Source organism: Cydia pomonella, chromosome 7 (genome assembly GCF_033807575.1).
Source record: "Cydia pomonella isolate Wapato2018A chromosome 7, ilCydPomo1, whole genome shotgun sequence".
Lineage (NCBI taxonomy): Eukaryota > Metazoa > Arthropoda > Insecta > Lepidoptera > Tortricidae > Cydia > Cydia pomonella.
The window spans coordinates 15718407-15743826 of NC_084709.1; the positions used below are offsets into that span (position 1 = coordinate 15718407).

The 25420-nt window shown below is 36.2% G+C and overlaps 1 protein-coding gene across 1 annotated transcript; it reads right to left on the reverse strand.

Annotated features, from left to right (window-relative positions):
- Window positions 1-4696: 4696 nt before the first annotated feature.
- Window positions 4697-23219, reverse strand: LOC133519977 (putative uncharacterized protein DDB_G0282133). The gene is made up of 4 exons (XM_061854196.1): window positions 20587-23219; window positions 14048-14239; window positions 12373-12554; window positions 4697-5110 (listed from the first exon to the last, which is right to left on the reverse strand). The coding sequence occupies exons 1-4, from the start codon at window positions 22663-22665 to the stop codon at window positions 4918-4920; spliced, it is 2646 nt and encodes an 881-aa protein (XP_061710180.1). The 5' UTR covers window positions 22666-23219; the 3' UTR covers window positions 4697-4917.
- Window positions 23220-25420: the final 2201 nt, after the last annotated feature.

A 25420-nucleotide genomic window follows, 5' to 3' on the forward strand; every position in this document is an offset into this window, starting at 1 on the left:
CTCTGAAAGACATGCCAAACATCAATGCAAATTTATTCGAGGTAAGCCCCGTTTGATAATTTTAACTATTTAATTCCTCGCTTCGCAGACGGTCACTGCAGTTTTAATAATTTATTAGCAGGAAAACGGTTAATCGTGACGCGCATGCGTAAGATGCACCCTGTTTATTGGAGCGTTGGGAAAAGCGCGCAGCCATGCGCGACCGTACGTTGATCTCGTACGGACAACTTAAGAGGAATTCCTAGTTGCGATTTTTCCATACAAACGCTCTCGACTGATTCCTCCCTGGATTTTTAACCTAGAGCAGTGATTTTTTCAAATAAGATCAATATCATCAATATCTGTGCCGCTATGTTTTGCTTTTTTGGATTATTTTATTTTGAAGAAAGATACAGCGCCTCGAAAATCGCAAAAACAGCTAAATTGAATTGGCTGTAAAAAAAGGCACAGTATACAAATATGACAAAAAATATCCAAAAAATCAAAACATAGCGGCATAGATTATTTCTTCCTCTTGCAATTTTCAAAATTTCATAATGATTAGTTGCGTTTTGGAGGAGGAAACAGTCGAGAGCGAAACCTCGATTTTTGAGTTTTTTGCGAGTGAATTTCGGTCCGAGCTGCAGTTGTCCTTATCGCACGAATTGGAGGCGGAGACAGTTTCTAAATATACGTACACAGAAGGAATAGTGATGGGCATAACATCCTTATTAGGGATTGCAGACCGGTACTGTTTTAAAGAACCGGGATTTCCCGGTACTTTCGGAACTGGTCTAATTATTTCATTATTTTAAATAAAACGACAGCATTTTGCGATTTGACCACCTTTCGTATTATAATTTAATAATCACATTTTCTTTTATTGCGTAGTAGGCAATTTTTTTTAGAAATATAGTATTTTACATTGCTCACACTTGTGCGTCACAAGTAAAAGATAACTACTTTGATGTTTGCCACTAGATAGCAAATTTAATGAAATTACATTGACGAGGGGATTTATATATAAGTATCGCAGTCGTATTGTATAATCCGCCGTATTACATTACGGCTAGCCGATATCAAAATAAGGGCCATTTTGAAATGCGGCGGTTCAACGATTAAGGTATGTTGGGTAAATACCGGATGCGGGTGAAGAACGTAGGACATTCATTTCCCCCTAATTTGGCTTTATTTTTTAATGTTGGCAACATTGTGTAAGACGCCATTTCATTGCGCCTCGACTGTCAGTGTCCCCGCGTCGCTCAGGGAGTCGGGCTTGTGCTATGTGCAATCACAGAGAGCAAGGTAAATTTCGCGAATTCTTCCTTCTATCCGATCTTCGCTCTGTAATTTATTTTGCGTATTGTGATGAAATTGTGTTTGTTTTTGTTATTGTGTTAACAGACCTAGCACTGCTGTAGACCGATATCCGATCTTGACCCTTCCAGGTCAAGATCGGACCAGAAACAATCAGATCTTTACCTATTTAAAAAACAGCAGTGATTATCAAACTTTAAATTTTCTTCAATTTACCTACTGACCTTAATTATCACATTTATTGTTTTCTTGATCACACTTTCGTACCATTATTTTTATCCAGTACCACTACCAGCGCGACGGTTACTGACAATGTAATTTTTTTAATTTCCGCAACCCAAAGGTTGCCTTTTAGCGATAAGACCGCATGTTGTTTACCTGTGCTTATGTGTATGTTTTCTTTTATTGAGGTGTGCAAGAAAGAGTATTTATATTGTATAGGGATGATGATACATGTTGAAATTTATAACAAAATCGAGTTAAATATCGCAATAAAGTACCTACACATACGGATGCATATGTAGATGTGCACGCATACATACATTGCTAGTTTCGGATACAAAATAGAGATAGGGCTTCGAAATTAGTTTCCTTAAAACGCTTCAAGAGGGCTCTCTTTTCCTATATATTTACTTTACTCTTTACATACGATCCTTACATTTTATAAAAAAAAAAGATTGTATATCAACTATATATATATATATATATATATATATATATATACATAATTGCAAAATGAAACCAACAAAATCGCAATTTTAATTATTTTCCATACTTCAAGATGGGCTCTCAGTGACCTTGACCTTTTTAAAGAACTACTTAGTCTTTTTGATTTCTAAGTTTGATTCTTATTTTTTTGGCGACCTTCATTAAAAATGACTGGGCACGATAATTTTTTATTTTGATTTTTGACCCTCCTACTTAAGTACTTAATATCTTCCAGTACATTCCATTCAATAAACAATACATTTACACTTTCCCTAAACCTGTACAGTTCACGAAATCTTAAATTGTCAAAACTTCGCAACGTATCTATTATTTTAGTTTTTTTTTTATTACTTCGGGTAAACCTTACAATAAGAGGTTTCTTAGCACATTGTTTACTTATCAAATTGCCTTATGACATAGGTATCAAAGTTTGAGAGCCACAATTTTACCAATTTTTGTATCAGGGTTAAGATCGGATACAAAAGGGTAGACACCGGACCTATTTCTTCTTCATCCAATGTTCTCCCTTAATGGCAAAACACTCGTTACCCTAAAAAAAAGTATGTCTCATCTTTACACAGGTACAAAACTAAAACCGTTCTATATTGAAGATTACCAAAATTCAGGCCGAATCTACGGTTATTATTTAACGATTTGCTACGTACTTCAAGAATCTTTCACGTGTTGAGATCTCGAAAAAACATTTTTTCACGAGTTCTCTCAATTGGTCCCAAAATTGTCCGGCATTATCCCAACGTACTTTACCCAGATTGTCATTGCGATACGTTCTTCAATAAGGCGGCCCAAGTTTAGCCCCATCGTACTACAAGTTAAATAGATTGTAGTTTAACCATAGGTATATTTATACCTACTTACAAAATTTCATAACACACCATGATCACTCCCAACTTACTGATACGGATAGGTACAGTCAAGTGTAAAAATGTGGGTGTACACATCTTACTCAAAAATATGTCCCATAGCATCTTATTCCAGTGTAATAAGAGCGTAGTACCATATTTATGAGACGATTCTTTCGATACATATTTTTGCACTTGACTGTACGACGTCAACCGAAGCTGAGACATCATTCTTTTTTGCAGTTTTACCTATGGTAATTAATATCAATCAATCAATCAATCATTTATTATTTCGTCATCATAGGTGTAAAATACATTTAGTACAGGTGATAGGGTGTTTGGTATTAGGGTGTAATAGATACAGTATAATATATTACGTGGTAACAACAAAAACTACTTGCGTCGGGCAGCGCAGAATAAATTCCGTCAGGCTCGCGGGCGATGTCGACGGAACGGCGCGCAATGAGCGAGCGCACGAGTCTCTCGTCTGTGTGCGCGCACTCACACTTAGATAGCTCCGGCTCCCGCCCACCGCAGCGCGACAGAAACATAGCTTCAAAAATTCGAGATTTGAAAAGTTGCTCAGCTAGGAATTGCTCTTAATTATCAGATCCACCTGAGGTTTCCTGCCGAGTTCTTACTTTTCAGAAAGTGTGAACATCCATCGGCTCGATAAGTATGAGAGCTATAAGTACAAAAAACAAACGTAAGTAGGGTAAATCGTCAATTACTGACCACTCTTTAATAACTGGCCACCTTATATTAAAAATGAATTATATTACCCTATAATTATTAAACAGTAGGTACTTATACCTTACGAAAGAGTGGCCAGTAATTGACGATTTACCCCACTTAAGATTATTTACCATCCAGGGCAAAATAAGACGGTTTCATAAGTTTTGTGTTCACAAGTCGTCTTTTGTTTTTTATTAATTAGCAATATGCCTAGTTGAAGGCTGAATTCAGGCGTCTGATGGTCTGAAAATTTTCTATTAAAATGTTTTATATTTTGCACGAGTATAGTGGTCTCCGTAAGAGAAGAAAACGACCTTGTTTATTACAAATATTTACTCAATCTATAACACTTAACATTTACTATACAAATATAACAAAATGCTATTCATTCTTTGTTCAAATTAAACAACTAATTAACCAAATTTAAAGAAGAATATATACGACATACGTATTGGCACATAGTCTGAATATAAAAAATAAGCTCTTGTTTTCATAGATCGTACGGTAATTCTAATACGCTGAAAAAGATAAATAAAATTGACACCCAACCCGTTGCAACTCTCACATTCAAATGAGCCGGGTACAGTCAAGTGCAAAAATATGTACCTAGCGAAAGAATCGTCTCATAAATATGGTACTACGCTCTTATTACACTGAAATAAGATGCTATGGGACATATTTTTGAGTAAGATGTGTACACCCATATTTTTACACTTGACTGTACACTGATTTACAGGTGGTTGGAAACTGCGTTTCACAAGACTATTATTTTACAATTTTTATTTAGACACATGCCTATGATGCGTTCAATAACCGCAAACGGCCAGCATAAACTATTTTGTTAGAACAAAAATCTACGCAGTAGTAATATTTTGTCAATATTATTTTTTATTAATATCAATGTTGATTTAATAACGCCATTCAAATTTCAACATCTTTAAATACAAGAATTTGATTTCACTTTATTTCTAAGTCTAAGTTTTATTCGAAATGCTATGTGACAATTGCAAACAGTGTGATCAAATGCCGCAATAGTGGTTGTTGAATACATCATAGAGAGCTTAGCTATAACATGTGTGTGGATAAAGTAGTATATGATGTACATTATTAGGTAGATATTAAAACACTCGTATGTTTTTTTGAAACTCGTTTCAGCTCGTTTCATAAAGCCACACTCGTATTTTAATGCTTTTTATATACAGTCACATAAAATACTATTGAAAAGCTTGCTTCATCACTTAATTTAAATTTAAAACCAGTCTCACTAAGAAAGTAAACAAATGCAGAACAATACATTGTCCCATGAATTGGAATAACGCTAACAGAGTCTGGTTCTCTGGCAGTGCAGGTGGTAGTCGCTGCGTTCAAACTCATCATCGTAGGGAGATCTAAACGGCGAAGGACGGAGCTCCGAGGGCCTCCTGGTAGGCCTCCTGTCTGGCCACTGTCTTCTGTTCCGGTCGTGGTACGGGGCTCGCTGGGGCCTACGCGGCCGGTCACGGTAACGCGGGCTGAAATAGTTAAATTCGAAGTTTTATTTTATATGCACAACATTCTGTTTTGCTATGCTAGGAAGCTTAATTTGGCTTTGTCAAATGTTTAATCCAACCCAGCATGTAATATTGGTTTACCAAAATCGGCTCCACGGCATTTCCAACAATATTACAAAAAATTGCATTCGAAATTAATAATAATTATCATGAAATAAAACCTGCTATAATTGAGACTAAGATATTTAAACCTAAAACCTAAACAATTGCAATGCCTCATTCCCTTCGCGATGAATAATCTCTATTCCTAAAAGTAGGTAATGCATATGGACTTCCATTGTTTAATCATATTGCACCATCAATCCAATCACATGAACATGCCACACCTAATGTATATGAAAATAAAATGCATCAAAATTGACTACGTTTGTAACATTATAGACCGCGGGTCAGGACCATATTTCGTCATTCATCGCCTCCCGGCTGATACTTTGTCAGATGATAGTTTAGATGCTGTTTTATACTTTAAAAACCGTCAGCCGGTTCTATCGCGGTGGAATGATCGTCAGCTATAAATGAACATGTAAAAAATATGCGCCTACCACTTTATGTGCGGCAACGTATGCGTAATGTGTAAATTGCGTAATCAGTTGATGGCTTTTTAGGCGATTCCGCCTGATGAAATGCTACATGCGAACAGCTGATGTTCTTACCACCGCGATATAACCGGCTGACGATTTTTTTAAGCAACAACAGCATCTGAACTATCATTTGACAAAGTATCAAACGGGAGGCGATGACATTTTTTTTGTTTTACGTGTTTCGGTGGCTGCCATTCCTCAACCCACCAACGGAGCGGCAGCTGACGTCCACGAGGGTTCATCATACCTAGCCGTTAACCACTACACGAGTTTTCAGCCGGGAGGCAATTGGTCATAGAAATTTTTCCTGGCTCGCGGTCTATTATTTATCGCCATGTTTAATGTGCCAAGTGCGAGGAGGGGGAGTTAGGCCAGTTAGGGTCTCTAATAAATTATTGCTATATATTCCGTTTCTGAACGCACCCAATCAATCAGTTTTTCGTGTTATGGCTCCATCAAGGTGTTGATGATTCTGCCAATGTCGAGGTTGGATAAAAAGTTCGATAACCAAGAATGACAATCTTTTGTGACAGTGACACTTTTTATTGTTATTATTATTTGCATTTAAAATCTAAATACACGATAATTTGAATATTCTTGATATATGTTGTCGATTCGAAATCCTTATTTTAATACGTTATTCAATTTAAGGGGACTCGAGTCTACGGCACTGGCAGGACGAATCAAATGTTTGACAGGTAGGAACAGTTTATATGGGAAAATAATATCGTTGTTTTTACTATTTTCCTCGCAATTTGTCCATATTATCTCACCGTTTAAACCAGGGATCGGAACCGGTTTTTTGGAAAAACTTTGAAATAAACATATATTTCGGTTTATTTTATACTCCAACTACTGCTCCTTCCTTGCCGTATCCGGCAATGGCGACTCCATCAACAATTCTTGTCCGGATTATGAAATGCCCTTATGTGGCTCGCAAAACCAAACTTTGTTTTGAAGATGCGGTCACACGATGCGCAATGGAGTTGTCCAGTCGAGTTGCGGGTGTATGTGTAGGAAGGCTTAGGTCGCGTCTTGCGGATATGACGCTTAGCATCTAGGTCTTCCAGACGCTGCTGCTCAAATTGAGCTACTTTCTTTTGAACACTAGAACGCCATTCCGATCTTTGCAATGCAATGCCCTCCCAGCAGTCAGTCGGTATCCCGCAAGCGACGAGGTGGCGTTTGAGAACGTCTTTATGTCGCAGGTATTGGCCCCCCTGCTTCCGTTTTCCAAAAGAGAGCTCCGAGTAGAAAATTGCTTTGGGCAGTCTCTCATTCTCCATACGCACGACATGGCCACACCACCTTAGCTGATGCTTCATGATCAGTGCTTCAATACCAGGCATCCCGACGCGACGTAAAACTTCCGTGTTCGGTACCTTGTCTTGCCACTTTATACGTAGAATTGAGCGCAGACAACGTAGGTGGAAACTCCAAATATAGGACTCGGTTGTGTTTTTAGATAACGACTTCGTATTATTAGATTGCCCAATTAGAAATGAAATAATTAACAAAGAACGAAAAAATACTGTTTTCGTTCCCATACAAAAAATACCGGTTTCCGATTCCTGGTTTAAACCTTCCCTGATTGCAATACCAAAATTAGCCAAATCGATCCCTCTTTCGGAAGTTATGCGACCACATACATTTTGGCCATTCATTTTTATTTATATAGATTATTGTAGGTAGGGTTGCCATTCGTCCCGTATATAGGGGACTGTCACCGTATAGAAGGGTTGCGTACCGTATTTATACTTATCCCGTTTTTGTCCCGTATATCGATACCGCTGTAGAATGCCTTGAGAAATGGTTTACCTAGTTTATAGCCAAGCAATTTATAAAATTGCACCCCCCAATCTGATATTTGGGTACCAACATTAAATTTCATTTGGGTCTGTCATCTGAAAAATCGGTTATGTATAATAAGTATACCATTCGCGTGACCCTTTCATCGTCTCATTTAGATTGTTTCTGTTTGACGTGTAGGTTTGCTTACTAAGCTAACTTTAGGTTACATATTTTTTAGTTCTTCATATGTTTTAGCTATCTTGGCAGCATCTCGGACAGAAAGAGTTGGAATAAAAAAAATCGTAGGTACTACCAGGGATCGGAAACAGTTATTTGCAAAAACTTCGAAATAACCATGTATTTCGGTTAATTTTATACTCCAATTGTAGGAGTCAGTTGTGTTTTTAGATAAGGGCTTAGTATATTATTAGATTGCCCAATTAGAAATGGAAAAATACCGTGTTCGTTCCAATACAAAAAATACCGGTTTCCGATCCCCGGGTACTACTTTCTTATGCAATGCAGGGAGGTCCATGTTTTCTTCAAGAACTGAGCAGATCTTCCATAGTCACTGTTTCCGAACTTATTTAGCAGTTTGTGTATGCCTGTAACTTACACTTTTTAACGAGTTTGCGTATTGTTGTATCCTTAATTTTGCACCAATCGATAAAAAAAAACCGTTACTTAATTAAAAGCCCCATTTTGATAATTTTAAAGGAATTGTGATATGGTATCTAATATTAAATGTTACCCATTAAGGTTTTTAATCTACGTAATAAACAGTTTTAATTTATTAAAGTTGCGTGTACGTATTTATAGTATCCTGTCCACTTATTTTTCGATACAGCCCTTATATAAGGTGCTAACAAGTTAGTTAGCAATATTTTTACAGCTGATTGTACTCGGATCCTCGAGTATATTTATAAATTGTAAGTGTATGAAGCATTATAAGTTTTATGATGTTTTTGGGAGAAAATTGGAAAACAAATTTGCTACATAAAAACACCCTGATAATGAGATAATTAAACATGAGACCTCATTGAACAGATTCTAGAACCTTTTTTACCTAACTTTTAACTGGCCACTTCACGTTGATAAATCAAATGACACATTGGCATGCGTTGACTATGAAATCGAAGAAAAAAAATGTTGAAATGACAGAAAGTGTTAAGTACATAGTGTAGACATCTTGTCAGTTATTTGCACATGCGATTATTTTTAGATAGATAACAAATTATATTTTTTGTTCATTAAATTTTAAAATGTGAAATTAAAACAAAAAAAAGTTATGAATAGTTTTTTTAAATTCTATTTAAAGTTAATTGTTTTAATGTAATCTCTTAAAATATCGGTAACTTATTTGTTTGCATCTTATATTTATTTAGGTACTTACTTACGTATACGAATGAATAAGTTTCTGTACTGTATAGTAGCGACAAGCGATCTATATGCTTACTTATATATATTTGTCTAATATCTATGTATGTATGTTTATGTATTTATCTAATATGTATGTATGTAAAATACCAAATTGAAGGTTTTCCAAAGAGTAAAACGGATTTAGAACGGACCGAATCCGTAACTCTACGCTGCGTTCAAAAACAAGCATTAATGATGTTGGAGCTAAGACCGCCAAGCTGAAATGGGACTGGGCCGGCCATGTCTGCCGCATGCACCCACAGAGGTGGGCAAAAATAACCACGTTATGGGCGCCGCAAGACGGGCCAGGATCGGGTAGGCCCAGACGGAGATGGCGGGACGACCTGGACGCATATCTCAACGACTGGCCGGAGATTGCTCAAAACTGAGACGAGTGGAGATCGAGGGGGGAGGCCTTTGCCCAGCAGTTGGACACCGTATAGGCTTATAATAGAATATATCTATGTATATCAATAGTAATGTTAAACACAACCTGAATAAGTCTTTGAACTTCAGTTGCATGTTTGATGAGTTACGGCACGACGGTATGTTATGTAATGCACGCACGATTTAGACTGCTGAAAGTGCTGTAATTATGCATTGATATAACAATGTCAGTGCCGTCATTAGCAAATGTTTCCTGAAAAACGGTTAATGAGGCCTATTACGTTTTTTGATGATAATTGATAACGTATACAGTAGTGACTGCATTCACTTTCCATATTCGACAGTGATCCGTCGAATATATCAAGACGAGCAAAGCGAAGCGAAAGGGCACTCCCTACCTTTTCTCGAAGCGCTTCGTCGTTTTTTGAACCCTCATAACTTGAGTGTAGATTATACCAGATCAACAAAACCCTCGGGATTTAATCTCAATAGTGGACTTATTAAGCATAAAAAATTTCAACTGCATAGCTCTCATACTTTAGATTTTATTCATATCTAAAAAACTGACTCACTCACTCACTGATGATCATCAAAACCCCTAGGGTACTTCAAGTCCTAGGAAGGTGAAATTTGGTATGTATGATAGTATTAATATACAAATAACAAAAACATTCAAAAGCTTGAAATTTTAACCCCCAATGGGGTGAAAAGGGGGGGTGGAATTTTGTATGGAGAATCAATAACCGCTGAAACAATTTAATTGAAATTCGATATGTAAATAGTTCTGTTATGGGGTAGGATATAGAATAGTTTTCAGCCCCAAAATCATCCCGTAAGGGTGAAAAGGGGGCGGAAAGGCGCGTTAGGGAGGAAATAGAGGTTAAAGTTTCTATGGGGAATTAGTAAAAAAGCAGATTGTATAAAAGATTCGCCCAGATACGTATTTCATAGTTTTTAATAGTAAATCACCCCCAACCCTTTAAATTAGTGGATGGAAGATTATCATAAGCAACTTACAAAAAGAAGTGAAATCTCATCAAAAACATTTTCATGTAAAATATTGCCAAGACGAAACCATAAGGCTCGCACTGTCAAAAAGGTATCAGAACTCTTGTAGAGCCCAGCTTCTAACTCTACAAGCCTAATTTCACAAACTCTACACCTTAGTCAAAATATGTGGCTTGGCCGTCTCGTTACTATAAGAAATATTGTATAATGAAAAATAATGAATAGTGAATAAATTTACACCTTATACCCATGTGAGGGTAGCGAAACGGCCAAGCCATATATTTTGACTAAGGTGTAGACTTTGTGAAATTAGGCTTGTAGAGTTAGAAGCTTGGCTCTACAAGAGATCTGATAACTTTTTGAGTGCGAGCCTTATGGTTTCGTCTTGGCAACATTTACATGAAAATGTTTTTGATGGGATTTTATTCAATGAAATAGTAGATTGGACTAATGAAAGCTGAAACTGAGATTTGTTAAAAAAAAAATTGAATAGCAACTCTAATATAAACGCGACTTATTAGTCGTAACAGTTAAGGACTATATTGCGTTATTTTTTAAATTTTTCATGTAAATTAGACCCCAAAGGCCAAAAGTATGGAAACAACATTGTTTTCTTTATATATCGTGTTTCTACTAATTATTGTACATATATAATTGTAACCAAAAACTTACATTAGCTAACCCCAAAAGATGAAAAAATGTAGTCTACATGTTATAATATTATTTATTATACTACCCATTTGTGTTATCTATCTTAATGTGTCTATTAAATGATTTGTAAATCGTATGTCACTAACCTTAATTAATTTTAAGATTTGTAGTACTCTACTAACACTACTAGATCGCCCAGATTCGAAATAAATATATAATGGAAATTGAAAAATACACCCTAAGTACCTATTAAGGCAACCTAATACAGAATGTACCTAAAACAGTGGGAATCCGTTCAAGGTAGGGTGGCCAGATGTCCCGTATTTTATGGGTTGCGCCGTAGTTTTGAGATCCAATGGCATTAAATGATTTAAAAAATACCTATTTTGATTATTTCACAATTTCCCTTCCAGATAATATGAAAATTGTTGTGTTGTATATTATTTAGGTAATATTGTTTTTTAAAGTCTTTCAAAGAAATTTAGCAATTGTTTAGTTTATTTCATTGATTATGACAAATTTTATGATTTAAAAAAAGTTGATTAATAAAAAGCAGCCTGTCTCGTATTTTGACCTCGAACCCCGTATTTTTTTTAAACTCTATTGCACGATATAAAATTGTACAAATGGCGGACTTAATGCCTCAATGCAGTTGTCCCGTAAAACCGGAAATCAGATCTGGTCACCCTAGTTCACGGGCATATTGGGTATCGTGTTCTGATTAGGAAAAAATAGAAGAAACCAGGGGATGAAAGTCACTCTTTTCTGCCGAGGTAGTTAGGCGGTCGAACGCAGTGAGAACGTCAATAGTCTGAGGCTGAAACTTTACCCGAGTTAAAGACTCATTTCGAATACGAGGAAAGTAAAATACATGTGTTTTTTAAAACGTGTGTAAGTATATTTTTAATTTTTATTGTTTGTAAAAATGGACATGAAAAAGTGCCCCTGTGGCCTATTTGCTGAATAAATGTTTGATATTTGATAATATTTATAAATCATTTCTTGAGAATACTTTTGATTAACCATTGAAGTAAAAGTATCGTTATTTATGGAATGGGGAGTTAAATATCAGAATTAATATTATTTATCAAATCCATATGCATCAAATTTCAATTGCTTATCGAAACTTTTTAGAACAACGATGACCCTCTTTCAGAGCATAAAACTAAAATATACATTGTTAATGTTTTATGCTAATTCACTAAGTTGTGTAAAATTAAAGTGTTTTATAGTTGCGACATCACAAAACATATTTTAGTAATACACAGAATCATATAAGTCATTTCTTCGTGCATTTTTTTATTTATTGGAGGTCGTAATGGAACAACTACACTAATATGCAACAGAGGCTCAAAAGTTAAGTGATAAAATGTAATCATATCTCACCTCTTAGGCCGCTTAGAATACGGCACTTTCTTACTCGTCCTGTAGCCATCAGGGCGCGGTAGATAGTCCTCCTCATCGTCCGTGCCGGCCTCGTCGAGCTCCTCGTGCGGCCGCGTGTGGTGGAACACCGGCCTTATGTGCGGCACTGGCACTGGATATGGCTTCACCACTGGAACGGGTACCTACATTATAAAAGTTAGGTAGAAATTGGGATGTAATCTTCATAGACTTTATATTATGCTATCACTATCACTAAACCATATTAAGAGCCTAACGTATGGTATTAAACTTCAAATTGCATGCATGAAATTAATATTTAAATAAAGTTTTTCTTGTTACGCCTACACAAAATATATATACTTAAAAAGCAGGGCAGGATGGAAGTACTTTAAAAACAAGGGAATTGTTAAGTTTTATTTGTTATACTTATATACAATATATACACTAGTTCAGTAATTATACATATTGGTTTTTCAGTGATTATACCCAAGCGGCTTTAACAAAAACGCATTAATTAATTAATTTAATTTTAATCCTATACAGGCGCCACCTTGTTTACCTAACTTTAAGCTTGTACTCGTAATACTCGTCAGTAGATAAATCCTTAAAAAATCTTTTTGTTGTTGTGAGAATGCCAGCAAGTAAGCCAGAGCAGACGTTTTTTTGATCAGATAATTCATTCAAACGAATTTCAGTAAAAAATATTTTAATGAATTATCTATTCTAGAATCTCGTCTAGTTTACACAAGACATTATGCCTGTATCTCGATAAGACACACGCAAAAACGTTCACTCGTTAAGTATAGCTCGGGGAATAAGAAGCCTGTCATTGTTCATTGTTTATTAAGTACTTAATTAAAGAGTAGTGTTAAAATTAGAATCAAATTAAGCAGTGCCTATTAATTAAGTAAATTGAAAACCAGACTGAAAGCAAAAACACCAACATATATACGAGTACGCACCTGCATATTCGTTGTATACATACGTATATAAAATGCTAGACAACGTCCATAATATTTATTTAGGGTCGCCGTCATCGAAAACGATGAGGAGGACCTATATAAATTGTATATAAATGCCACTAATATATGTAATAAATATTTGTATAAGATACAATGTACGGATATAAAAAGCTGCCAGCAACGCAATCCAACGGAATATAAACCCACGTCCAACTGAGATAAATATAATAACTTATACATATGTAATATTCATAATGATAAAAAATCATATTATTATAATATATACTGATACGCAATGACCTTCAATTATTTAATTACTTAAATTAGCAGTAAATAATGTACGTAAGCAGGAAACAATATATTTAATAATTTTCCAAATATTCCAAGCCGCAATTAGGCATTGTCACAATAAAGTTTACCTTTTTAGCCATTATTATTATGCATCCATATTTTTCTCAGAATTAGTAGTATTTACACTCAAAAACATTAAATTTGTTTCGCTATTTCCATACAAAGTAAACGGTTTTCATTTGATTTCCGAGGCCTTTGCTTCGTGGCCAAATATCTTCATTTTTTAATGAATCTTGCGCCGAAATAGAAAAAACAAAATTATTCTTCACATCAGAGCAATTTTGAATCGTAAAAGACATATTTCAAATTCTGAAAAGTGCTCAAGGTAAACTTTTATGAAAATCGAACTTTAAAACACTGACCTGCTTTTCAACAGGCACGGGTACAGGTTTTTCCACCGGGTATGGGACCTTTTTATAGACCGGATAGGGTACGGGTTTCTCGATCTGCACGTTGAGCTCTTTGATTACCGGCACGGCTACCGGCTTGGGTATCGGCACCCGGACCGGGTACGGCTCCGGCACCGGCACGATCACGGGCCGGGGCACTTCAATCTGCGGAGTACGGGGCGAGTCAAATTTTGCGTATTCATGCTTTTGTCTAACTTTTTTTATTTTTTATTTTATTTTTTTACGTCAGGCTCGGAGGATGCGATCCTGATATCGCTATTTTTTTAACTGACTAATGAATTATATATTATTATTCTTAGTTCTTGATTTTATATAGTTATTTGTACAACAAGAGAGCAAAGTTTGATATTTCTTCGAGTGCATATTTTAAGTCCCGTGCAAGCTAAAGATTTTATAATAGATTCACGAGCGTGTGCACATCGTAAGGAAACTGAACTAATCCTAAAAAGGCCTAGTTTCCCTTCTGGGTTGGAAGTTCATATGGCAGTTGCTTTCGTAAAGCTAGTGCCTACGCCAGTTCTTGGGATTAAGTGCCAAGCCGACCCAAGGCTCCCATAAGCCGTGGCAACGAGTCGGGACAACGCTAGAAAGGTGATGATTGTGGTCTCTACAAATATTGTTTTTCTACTCGTCGATTCTAATGGTTGAATTAAGAATTGTATACCAAACTATAATCGCATATTTTTCACTATGGTCTCCTGACTCAACTATAACGATCTCATTACGAAACGCTTTAGTAAACTATAATGGATTTTACCAATCACGTGTCGCCGTAGTAGTAGGTTGGTAAATCAGGTTTACAGTACATATGGGGCTACTTTATAGCACTAGTGCGAGAAGTAGCATATTACGTTACTGTGTCGAACATTTAAAGGGCCATATGTACTGTAAAACGTTGTACGATACATGTGCGAATAGGTAATTCGCAACTCGTGTCGATTTAAAACACTCCCTTCGGTCGTGTTTTAATTTATCGCCACTCGTTTCGAATTTCCTATTTTTCGCACTTGTATCGTAATGTACTATTATGGTTACTTTCCGTTCAAGTCATCTCAGTTATGGGTATATATGGTTCAATGCATTCAGTATGATGCCCTGTATACAAATATATGACAAGCGCGAAAATGGCGGGGTAGTAACTGTAACGTCATTAAAGTCAGCGGTACAAAGACTTTTTTTTCTTTAAAACCTACCAGATGGTACTGATGATACTGTATCAAATGAAAGGGCTTTGTGAGTAGATTACACAACGTATTTATTATACTAAAACGTTTTTAGTTTTTACTACTTAGTCTAACAAATTATGAGAAAACGTCCAAAAATTTCACAAAGCAAAGTTGACTTTGAACTGCTATACTATAAGTAATAGATTGAAAACGACTGAATGGATTATTCCAAAATACATGCCAAGGGACTGTGAATGTTATCCTATATAATGTTCAAAAACAAATTAACCAGTAGGACTAAGATAGTCGGCTCTTTATCATTTGTCACCATGTCTGTCACGTTCTAACAAGTATGTAAGCGCGAAAGTGACGGGCATACTGACAAGTGATAAAAAAGGAACCATGCTGCCACTGCAGATGTATTAAAAAAATACTAATTTAACTAATTACAAGATATCATATTTAGAATGAGCTTTTTGTAAAAACAGACAGTGTACCTACCTCTCCGAAAAAATTGCTTAAAAGATTTAATTTTGAGACCCAGATTACGCTTACTGTGAAAATAGGCCTGCGTTGTCCTTTCGTCGTAGGTCTACAAAGTGCTTTTGTCCAATAATTTGGCCTTTAGACACTTTATACCTATGCTACTAAAAAGTAATTATATACTTACCTAATAAAATTACATTACATTACATAGGTAAAATTGAATAGTAGAGTAGTTATCAGGTCATGTATGGGGTCATAGCAACAGGTAAATAGAAGACTGGATCACTGGAGCTTCCTTTCCCCTCTTTTTTCAGATGGGAGGTCACTCGCTTGGCTAAAACGCTGGATGAGCTCATTTTGACCCAAGCAACTACCGTGCCAAGAGGCGTCTCGCCTAAGATGCATGTTCAATTTATTTATTTATTTATTTATTTAAACCTTTGGGAAACAAACAGGCAAAAACAACACATATAGTTAATCAGATTACACATTCATAAGCCAAACAGTTTCCACTAATGAATAATAACAATTATGTTGCTCAGAAATTAACATTAATATTAAAACATGCAAAACTCAAATAACACTAACTGTTGAAAACAATATTAACAAATTGGCAAGTATGCTGAAATATACTAACTAATCAATATTATTATTAGCTGTACATTTTATTGCAGAAATAAACTGCTGTAATGATAAATGGAATATATCAATATCAGAAAATTTTTCATTATAAGTTCTACACGCTCTAGCTAAGAACTTATTTCTTGCATATGTAGTACGACCAAAGTTAATTGCAAATAGGCTTGTGGAGCGAGTTCGCCGATCAGGACATCTAATTGAAATTTTAGACAAAAGATTGGGAGAATCAATAAGGCCATGTATGATTTTGAACAAAAATATCTGATCTCGAATTTCTCTACGGGTTTGAAGAGAGAAATTGTCAGGGCAAAAAGATTTAAATTTATATTTCATTGTTCTGATAAATTTGTTCTGAATTTTTTCAATTGTGTTAATGTGAACATTGAAATGAGGATTCCAGACTGTAGTAGCGTATTCTAAGTTGGACCTAACAAATGCGTTAAAGAGAAGTTGCAGAGTCTTCGGGTTTGTAAAATCCCTGCTTTGTCGGAAAATGAATCCCAACATTCTGTATGCTTTTGCTGAAATTTTGTCAATATGTGAAATAAATTGTAGTTCGCTATCAAGATTTAACCCTAGGTCCTTCACTTCAGACACAACCCTTAAATTTTTGTTGTTTAATGAATAATTATACTCTATCTTATTGCGTTTTCTTGTAAATGTAATGGCACAACATTTTTCGACATTCAAGTACAGTTCATTCATAGAACAATAACAACTCAGTCTATCAAGGTCAGCTTGAAGTTTCATACAATCGTCACTTGATTTAATAATGGTGTATATTTTAGTATCGTCGGCATATAATAATAAGTCAGAAAATTTGAAACAATCAACGACGTCATTAATGTAAATGTTGAATAATAATGGACCCAAATGGGATCCCTGAGGTACGCCTGAAGATACGGGAACAAAACTAGAAGTGTATCCCTTTATAGCAACTGCTTGCGTTCTGTCACGTAGGTATGAAGTAAGCCATCTTAAAAGATTCCCGTGAATTCCAAAAGTTTGTAATTTATGAATGAGCAGAGAATGTGAAATTTTATCGAATGCTTTGGAGTAGTCGGTATAAATAACATCTACCTGATAGCCCTTTGCTCACTATAAGACTGTAACTGTAACTATCGACTAGGTACTGTGTTGTAAATCTTACATTACAAAAGCAACCATTTGCTTAAGCGAATAATTTTTAAGAAAAAAAACCGACTTCAATGAGGGAGACCGATGAAAGAAGGATGATTAATAATATCCTATAATATTTATTTTTTGTTTTTATTTTATATTAAAAAATGCTTTTAAAATCTAATTTACTTAATAAACACAGCGAAGAGGACAAATTGCCAATCGTGAACTATGCGCCGTTGACGAGTTCTATTCTGATCATCATCAGCAGTCCCACTTCATCAAATGGCACTTTTTTTATGTATGCCTTTAACATTTGAGGAGATTTTTCGATTCCTCATAGATTCTACCACCAGATCTCGAGCTTGACAAAAATGTATCTTGAAAACCTAATTTGCCTAACAAACATAAAGAGGATGACAAGTCGCCAAGCGGGAACTATGCGTCGTTGAAGAGTTCCATTCTGATCATCATCAGCAGTTCCACTTCATCAAATGTCACTTTTTTAAATGGAAATGTTTGAATTGTTGATGAAAATACAAAAATCACTACTCGATTCCTCATAGATTCTACTATCAGATCTCGCGCTTGACAAAAATTTGTCTCGAGAACTTAATTTGCCTAACAAATGTAAATGCTTGGTTTGGTGATGAAAATTTAAAAATCACTATATGTATGCCTTTCACATTTGAAGAGTTCCCTCGATTCCTCATGGATCCCATCATCAGAACTGAGTTTTGACAAAAACGGGACCAATCTCTATATATATACATTGAAACAAAAAAATAATTTTCAAAATCGGTTCAGAAATGACGGAGTTATGGAGTAACAAACATTAAAAAAAAAAACATAGAACCGAATTGATAACCTCCTCTTTTGAAATCTTGAAGTCGGTTAAAACTTAAAAACAGAGAACGCGTTCACAAAAAAAGTTTAATAGTCAAACGTAGTATTTTGTGATAATAACTAAGAGTACTAAGACTAAGATATATAAATAACGTGAAAAAAGGGTTTTACTCTTTCAACGAAATAGGCAGAGTAGTTTTGACGATATGGTTGTATACATAGAATATGTACCTACCTAAGAATACAAAAATATACTTACATACCTATCTAAACTTAAGAGGAAAGATTAGTTCTCATTTTTACGTACAAACGTTATCGACATTTTCCTCTCTGGGTTTTAGCTCAAGATGAATAGTTTTTATATGAGTTCAATATCACCAGTACCTGTGTCTGTGCGTTTTGTTTTTATAATATAAGAACTAGTGTTATTTCAAACAAGCGCTAAAAACTGCCAAATAAATGCGCCGTAAACCGCCACTGGCATACAGAATCGGCAACAATAAACGCAAAAATCAATCATATCTTTCGAATATTTCGTCACGATTGGTTAAGTCTTGGAGGTGGAAATGTCGTGAAACGAAACCTCGATTTCTGAGATTATTTCGCAGGTTTTTTGCCAAGCTGCAGTTGTCCTTAATTCTTTATCGTACTCATTTTAGGAGCCGCCCCCGCAGCTTTCCTTTCCTCTTAATACTCGGGTAGAATAACATTACCTAGATAGATATTTAAGGTATGGTAGAGGTACAGAACGATAGCGGACCATCTACTAAAATGAAAGTTAAAAGCAGTTATAATATTCCGTATTTACCTATATTAGAAATTTTTAAACATAGCATCATATCCTAGCAATACACGCACACGCATCTATTTATAATGTCCACAGATTACCGTGAATGGAGGAAACTCCTGCGCAAATGTAAATCGCCACATTAGCATTTTCAGTCGCACGCGAACCAAGCGTTTGATGACAAGTAAAACATTAGTATTTAATAACTTAATTTAACTCATATAAAATACAGATGAGCTGTGAGCTGTGCCCTATTCTTGGTTTCATTGGGGGCTTTTATACTTTTCCGTGGACGTCCACGTCAACAATTTTGCCATAACAATAAATCAGGGGACGTCCTCGATAATGTTACATGAGATGTATGTAATCGCTTTTAGTTTACCGTGGACGGTAATGTAATTTATAAGCGACTGTGTCCGAAATTGAAATGAGTTGATTGCCACAAATTAGACCACAACTACAACTCAAGGAAACCATGTTCCGGTTTTTAATCACGATTATTTTATTCCATCAACTTTTATGCACACTCTAATTATCTGACCGCTAGTGAAAGCAATCTTACCCATATAACTTAGAAGAGCCAATGTCCCGTAACGCCGGACGATGGACCTAGGCGTCCATTATGCAAAACCATTGATTATCCCTGTACTTCGGTCAAACCTCCGTTTCACTTCAATGAGGGTTGAGCTAGAGAACGAAATTTAGGCATGTTTAATCTCGACAGGACTTTTGCAATGGACGAAGCAAACTAGGTAAATTATTAAAACAAAAAATATTACTTTGGTAATCCGCGAAATGTTAACGTGCTAGTCAATCAGTGCTAACTTAATTGAGTTGTCGGACGTCAGACCGTCAACATCTCCAGCACCTCCTGGTCCTGGGATGCCTTGTAGAGAGGCGAAACACGTGTCGAGATTTGTACTTTTGGTGGTGGGTATTTATTCGCGTATTTATTTTTGCGTTGGGAGGGTGAGAACATTAATTACATGTAAAATACGCAAATAACGAATGCCTGGTTTTATTCATTAGGTAAATTATATTTTTTTTACTTGTAGTTACATGAAAGTTTTGCAAATCCTTAAACTCCAAAAATCCGCAACCATAAACCAATGTTCGTAATTAAATTAAGAATATGTTGGGTTATTGTCTGTATATCTAAAATGGTCGTAAATATAACATTTTATAGTCTGCACCCAAGACAAGTAACACGAGCAAACGCATTACTGAATGAAATTGCCGTGTGTTTTGTTTCATGATTTCTCTGGGCCACACGCGCGTCATCTTACCCGAGCGGAGGAAATCAGTGCGAGACGCGTGCTGCCAGCTTTTCCGATCCGCATTCCTCTATATGGTTTTTGTTCATTTTTTACTAAATCTTGTAAAAAGACGGAGATATTCGAATTATTTCAAAATGAACTGATAGAAATCGATTATTTACTAAGACTTACCGCGTATGGCTTCGGTATAGGTACATGTACGGGTTTCGCATCTGACGCATAGGTCTCGAAATCGCGGAACGATTCCTTGTATTTTGATTTCAGGTAGGACTGCCGCCATTTCTCTACGAGCTTCTTGTAGTCAAATTCATCTGATACATCGTTAAAAGGCTTATACGAAGGTATATATGAAGGGTGGGATGTATCGTGAGTTCTGAGACCTAACAAGTCTTCCTCTGACTTGAATCTCGTCAGAGACACATCTTTAGTCCAATCGTTGGGCTTGTTGGCTTTATAAGGCCGGTATTTATTTTGAAATGACCATTCACTTGGTTTACTATCACTGTATTTATTATAACTGAATCTATTCTTCTGTTTGTTCTTTAAACCGGGTTTTATATGAACTACATCGCTAGTAATCTCATCACTAAAGTGAGAATGCGTGGAAGGATATTTCAAAGATGTGAATTCCGGGCCTTTGTAAACATTTCCCCAAAGAGAGCTTGTTGACGGTGCATTTTTGTTACTATACAGGTTTTTAAATTGATTAATGTAATCATCAGATTTAAACAAATCTTTGTATTTTGTTTGTAAGCTAGAATAGTCATCGTCATCGTAATGTGCTTTAATACCGGGGATCTTCTTAAAGTTTGAGTAGTCAGTTTCAGGAAATTTGTAGTCGGATAAATCTACAACATTACTGCTTGCGGGTGTAAGCTCATCTGTGTAACTATGAAAAGGCTTATTTCTTGTATGTTTTTCTTTTGGTGGTACACTACTATCATATTTAAAACTCATGTTACTATAATCAGTAGAGTACTCGTAGCCTTTTAAGGGGTTTCTCCAATTTTTAATAGTATTGTTATATGACCATGGCGGAGTGGGTTTCACTTTATCCTTGTAGTCATAATCTGGTTTTGTATCCTTTAAACTGGATTTGGTACTAGTGTAACTCACAAAATTATTTGAATAAGCATTATTTGTGTAGGAAATTGGTTTTGGAAGATCACTTTCTTGATCTTCTTCTTTGACTTCATAGGTATTTTTGAATGACTGCGATGGATAGTTAATACTGGTATGACTTTCGTAGTTCTTATTACTACTGTGCACGTCAAAGTTATTGTTGTGGCTTCCGTAATTATTATTATTTCCGTGACTTTCGTAGTTATTATTGCTGTGACTCTCGTAATTATTAGTATTGTGAGTGTCATAGTTATTATGTTGTTTAATTTCTTTTTGCTTAGTTGTTACTGGTTGAAACGTAGCAGTAGGGAATTTGTTTTCTACTGCTGTGGGATAATATTGTTTATATTTTGTAAAGTCAATTACTTTGGGAAAATTAAAGGAATATGTGTTGTTAGATGAGGGCTTTACTTCATCTGCTTCGGTCGGCGGGTACGTTGGAGCGTAATTGTAAATGTTTTGGTGGCTGCTAGCCGTCTCACCATATGATACTGGCTTTGTATCGTGAGTTGTTTCAGTTACTTTAAAATTTGGATATCTTGTTTCACTGGGATAAGAGTTTCCGTTACTATAAACATCAAACGCTGCAGTTTCATTATATTGGTTAAACAATCTATGTTTATTTTTGCCACCCAACTTAGTTCCATACACTGGCGAATTGCTCTCTTCGTCAACTATCCGTCGGTACTTTTCTTCAGGCGAACCATTTTGCCCCTGATCATTATTGTTACCGGAGTTGAAATAGGATGCTGCACTATATTGCAATATGCTTGGCTGCGCATTGTTGTCATCACCGGAACTGAAGGTGCCATCTTGCGGCTGTGATTCTATATTACCCAATCCAGATGATTCTAACGACGACGGAAACGCCGGCCCGTACAACCTCGGAGGATGAGAATCCTGATTGTTAACATTACTGCTCAAATACGTAGCAAAGTCCGGAGAGCTGGGTACGAAGCCATCATAGGATCCGACATCATTGAAGCCAAATGTGGAGTAAGAAACTACACTTGGTTGCGGGCTGCTGTCGTCTTCTGATTTAGTAGTTTTGACTCTCCTGGATTTTTTCGCATCGAGGCTTAGGACTAGGAGGTAAAAGAGCGCGACGCGGAATATTTTACGAGACATGATTGTCTATTCCTGTGTACATTTTCCGAGCGTGGTCAGCGGGTGGAGTGCCGGGAGCGACTGCTGCGCTCGGGCGCGGGCGCGTGCGCCGCCCCAGCATGAGAAAACGAAAGCGTTCACGCTTACTAACCGCGACAAATTTTCCCCGCTAATTATGCTTCGAGTTCGATAATCTTGTAATTCGTTACCATGTAATATGCAGTAACGAGGTGTCATTTCAAGCTCACCTTCCGCCTTTTCAAAGGGGACGGCCGCTTCTGCATACAAACGTGGTCCTCATTTTCCTCTCGGGGTATTGACATTATGGAAAATATTTTTGCAAAATTTGATGTGCCTATATTAACCATAGCTATGTCCCTACATGGTCCCTACGTTTGAGTTTTTTAGATTTTTTGATTATTATAAAAATTAGAGCCAAAAACAGATATTCCACAAATTTTTAAATAGTCCTAACTCTTAAAATAACTAAAAATTACATAACCGTGATTGATATACAACCAATTGTGTCAAAATATTTTCAGTAATGTTAATATCCAGAGAGGAAAATGAGGACTACGTTTGTATTAAAAGGTGATTTTGTGCGGTTCCTTACCAACGTGCCAATCGTTAACGCTCTGTACTGTTACTGTCGCGCTAATATGGAAGAGTGATAGAGAGAGATGGCTACGCTACGTTGCGGAGCGTTAACGATTGACATGCATGCTGGCTACGCGGGCTGGGCTATTATTTTCTATTATTCTAAGTATCAAGCACTAATAGAAAATATATAATAATTTGTGACTGCTGTCTTGTTCTGGGCGCGGGATTTTGAGAATATATCGATCTCGAGAAGAGACTTATTGTAGTGGTCGCCCATTCTGTATACAGGTGCACGTTTTCCGGCATTAGTCTTTGTCTTCGGTAGACTGAAGAGGTGTGTAGACCACATTAATTTGAGAGGAGCTCGAAAGTATATTTTGGATAGGAGACTTGGACAGTCTAAGTCGCCTGCACATACGTCACGTAGCATGACTACTGGTCAGAATGCATAGGCATTCGGTTCCGTATGGATGGAGGACTTTTCAATATTTCAAGGTTTAGATCCTGTACCAAGTACCGAGGTCGCGGGTTCAAACCCCGGCTCGTACCAATGAGTTTTTCGGAACTTATGTACGAAATATCATTTGATATTTACCAGTCGCTTTTCGGTGAAGGAAAACATCGTGAGGAAACCGGACTAATCCCAACAAGGCCTAGTTTACTCTCTGCGTTGGAAGGTCAGATGGCAGTCGCTTTCGTAAAAACTAGTGCCTACGCCAAATCTTGGGATTAGTTGTCAAGCGGACCCCAAGCTCCCATGAGCCGTGACAAAATGCCGGGACAACGCGAGGAAGAAGAAGAGATCCCGTACCAAAGTATTCTATGCCGTCATGACAGAAAATATGTACATACGCGGACGATCTATGCTTTGTCTCCAATTATGCGGACGGTCTACAAAGATTAATGTCAAGTGTTCACATCATGATACTTGCACTACATTTGATCTTAAACAAAATGTCAAAAAGACTGAAGTCATGGCTAACGTTCCTGATAACGCGCCAAATTAAAGTGTATGTATCGGTGACGAGATGTTGAAGCGAGTGGACAGGTTTAGGTATCTTGGTGGCACTATAACAGCAAGCGACCTAGATGCTGAAATAAATGCTAGAATTCGACATGCAGCTGGGGCGTTCGCGAAACTTCGGCCCAACCCAAAGTTCGCTCTCATGACCTAGAGCTCTTCAAAACTTCATAAAACATATGGCACAATACAGCACCATCTATTTTGGCTGTGAAACTAGGGGCACGTTTTTATTTAACCTCTCTATTACAATCAATAATTCTTTACTTTTAGCAAGGAGAATTTAGTATAGAGGCGTATTGTCAAAGTAAATTTTGTAGTCTATAAATTTACTGCCATCTTTCGATACAAAACTAAAACTCCTAGAATGGCATATAGCTATTTGGCCCATGTTCTCTCAGATATGTGTTAAATATCAAACGGTGTCGCCATCTTCTCGAGTATGGGCCAAAGGTATATCGCCATCTATTCGAGCATAATCTTTTCTTGATTTTTCGAGGCACGTTTTTTCTTAGAGTTTATTTATCTGTCTTATATCTTATTAATTTAAGATGATTACTGTCCGCACCGATATGTTTATTTTTTAGACACTTAGCATTATATTGTACTTAGGTTCTACTTATTATGAGCACATTTAAATTAGACATCAATTAGCCATCAAAAATCGACATCTTTCTATACCTACCCCCATTTATTTACTTTTTAAATTCTTAGGTACTTAAGTTTAAGTATTTGTCTAATGGGCATTTGTAAGTTTAATTAGGTGTTTATATATCTAATATGTATTATTACAGCTTAGAATATTGAAATATTGAACTATTTTTGTCACAACTTCTTACTAATTGAGGTCAACTTACTTTACTCTTTGGGTCACATGTTGGTCAAGCAAATCTTGTCAGTAGAAAAACGCGGCAAATTTGAAAAATTGCGGGTTAGCAACTCTGTTCGAATAATTCCAAAATTGCGTATCATCTGTGTTTTATCTGTGGAATGTAGGTCGTCCATTTTGTTTTTTAACTTTTTTTTTTAGAGATAGAGATCTTTATTTGCATACCAGTATGAAAACGTAGTGATTATATGCTCTTTGCCAGTATGATACATATAATAGTTATTCGCTAGGTACTTTTTTTAATGTGCACACTAAATAAAACTAAA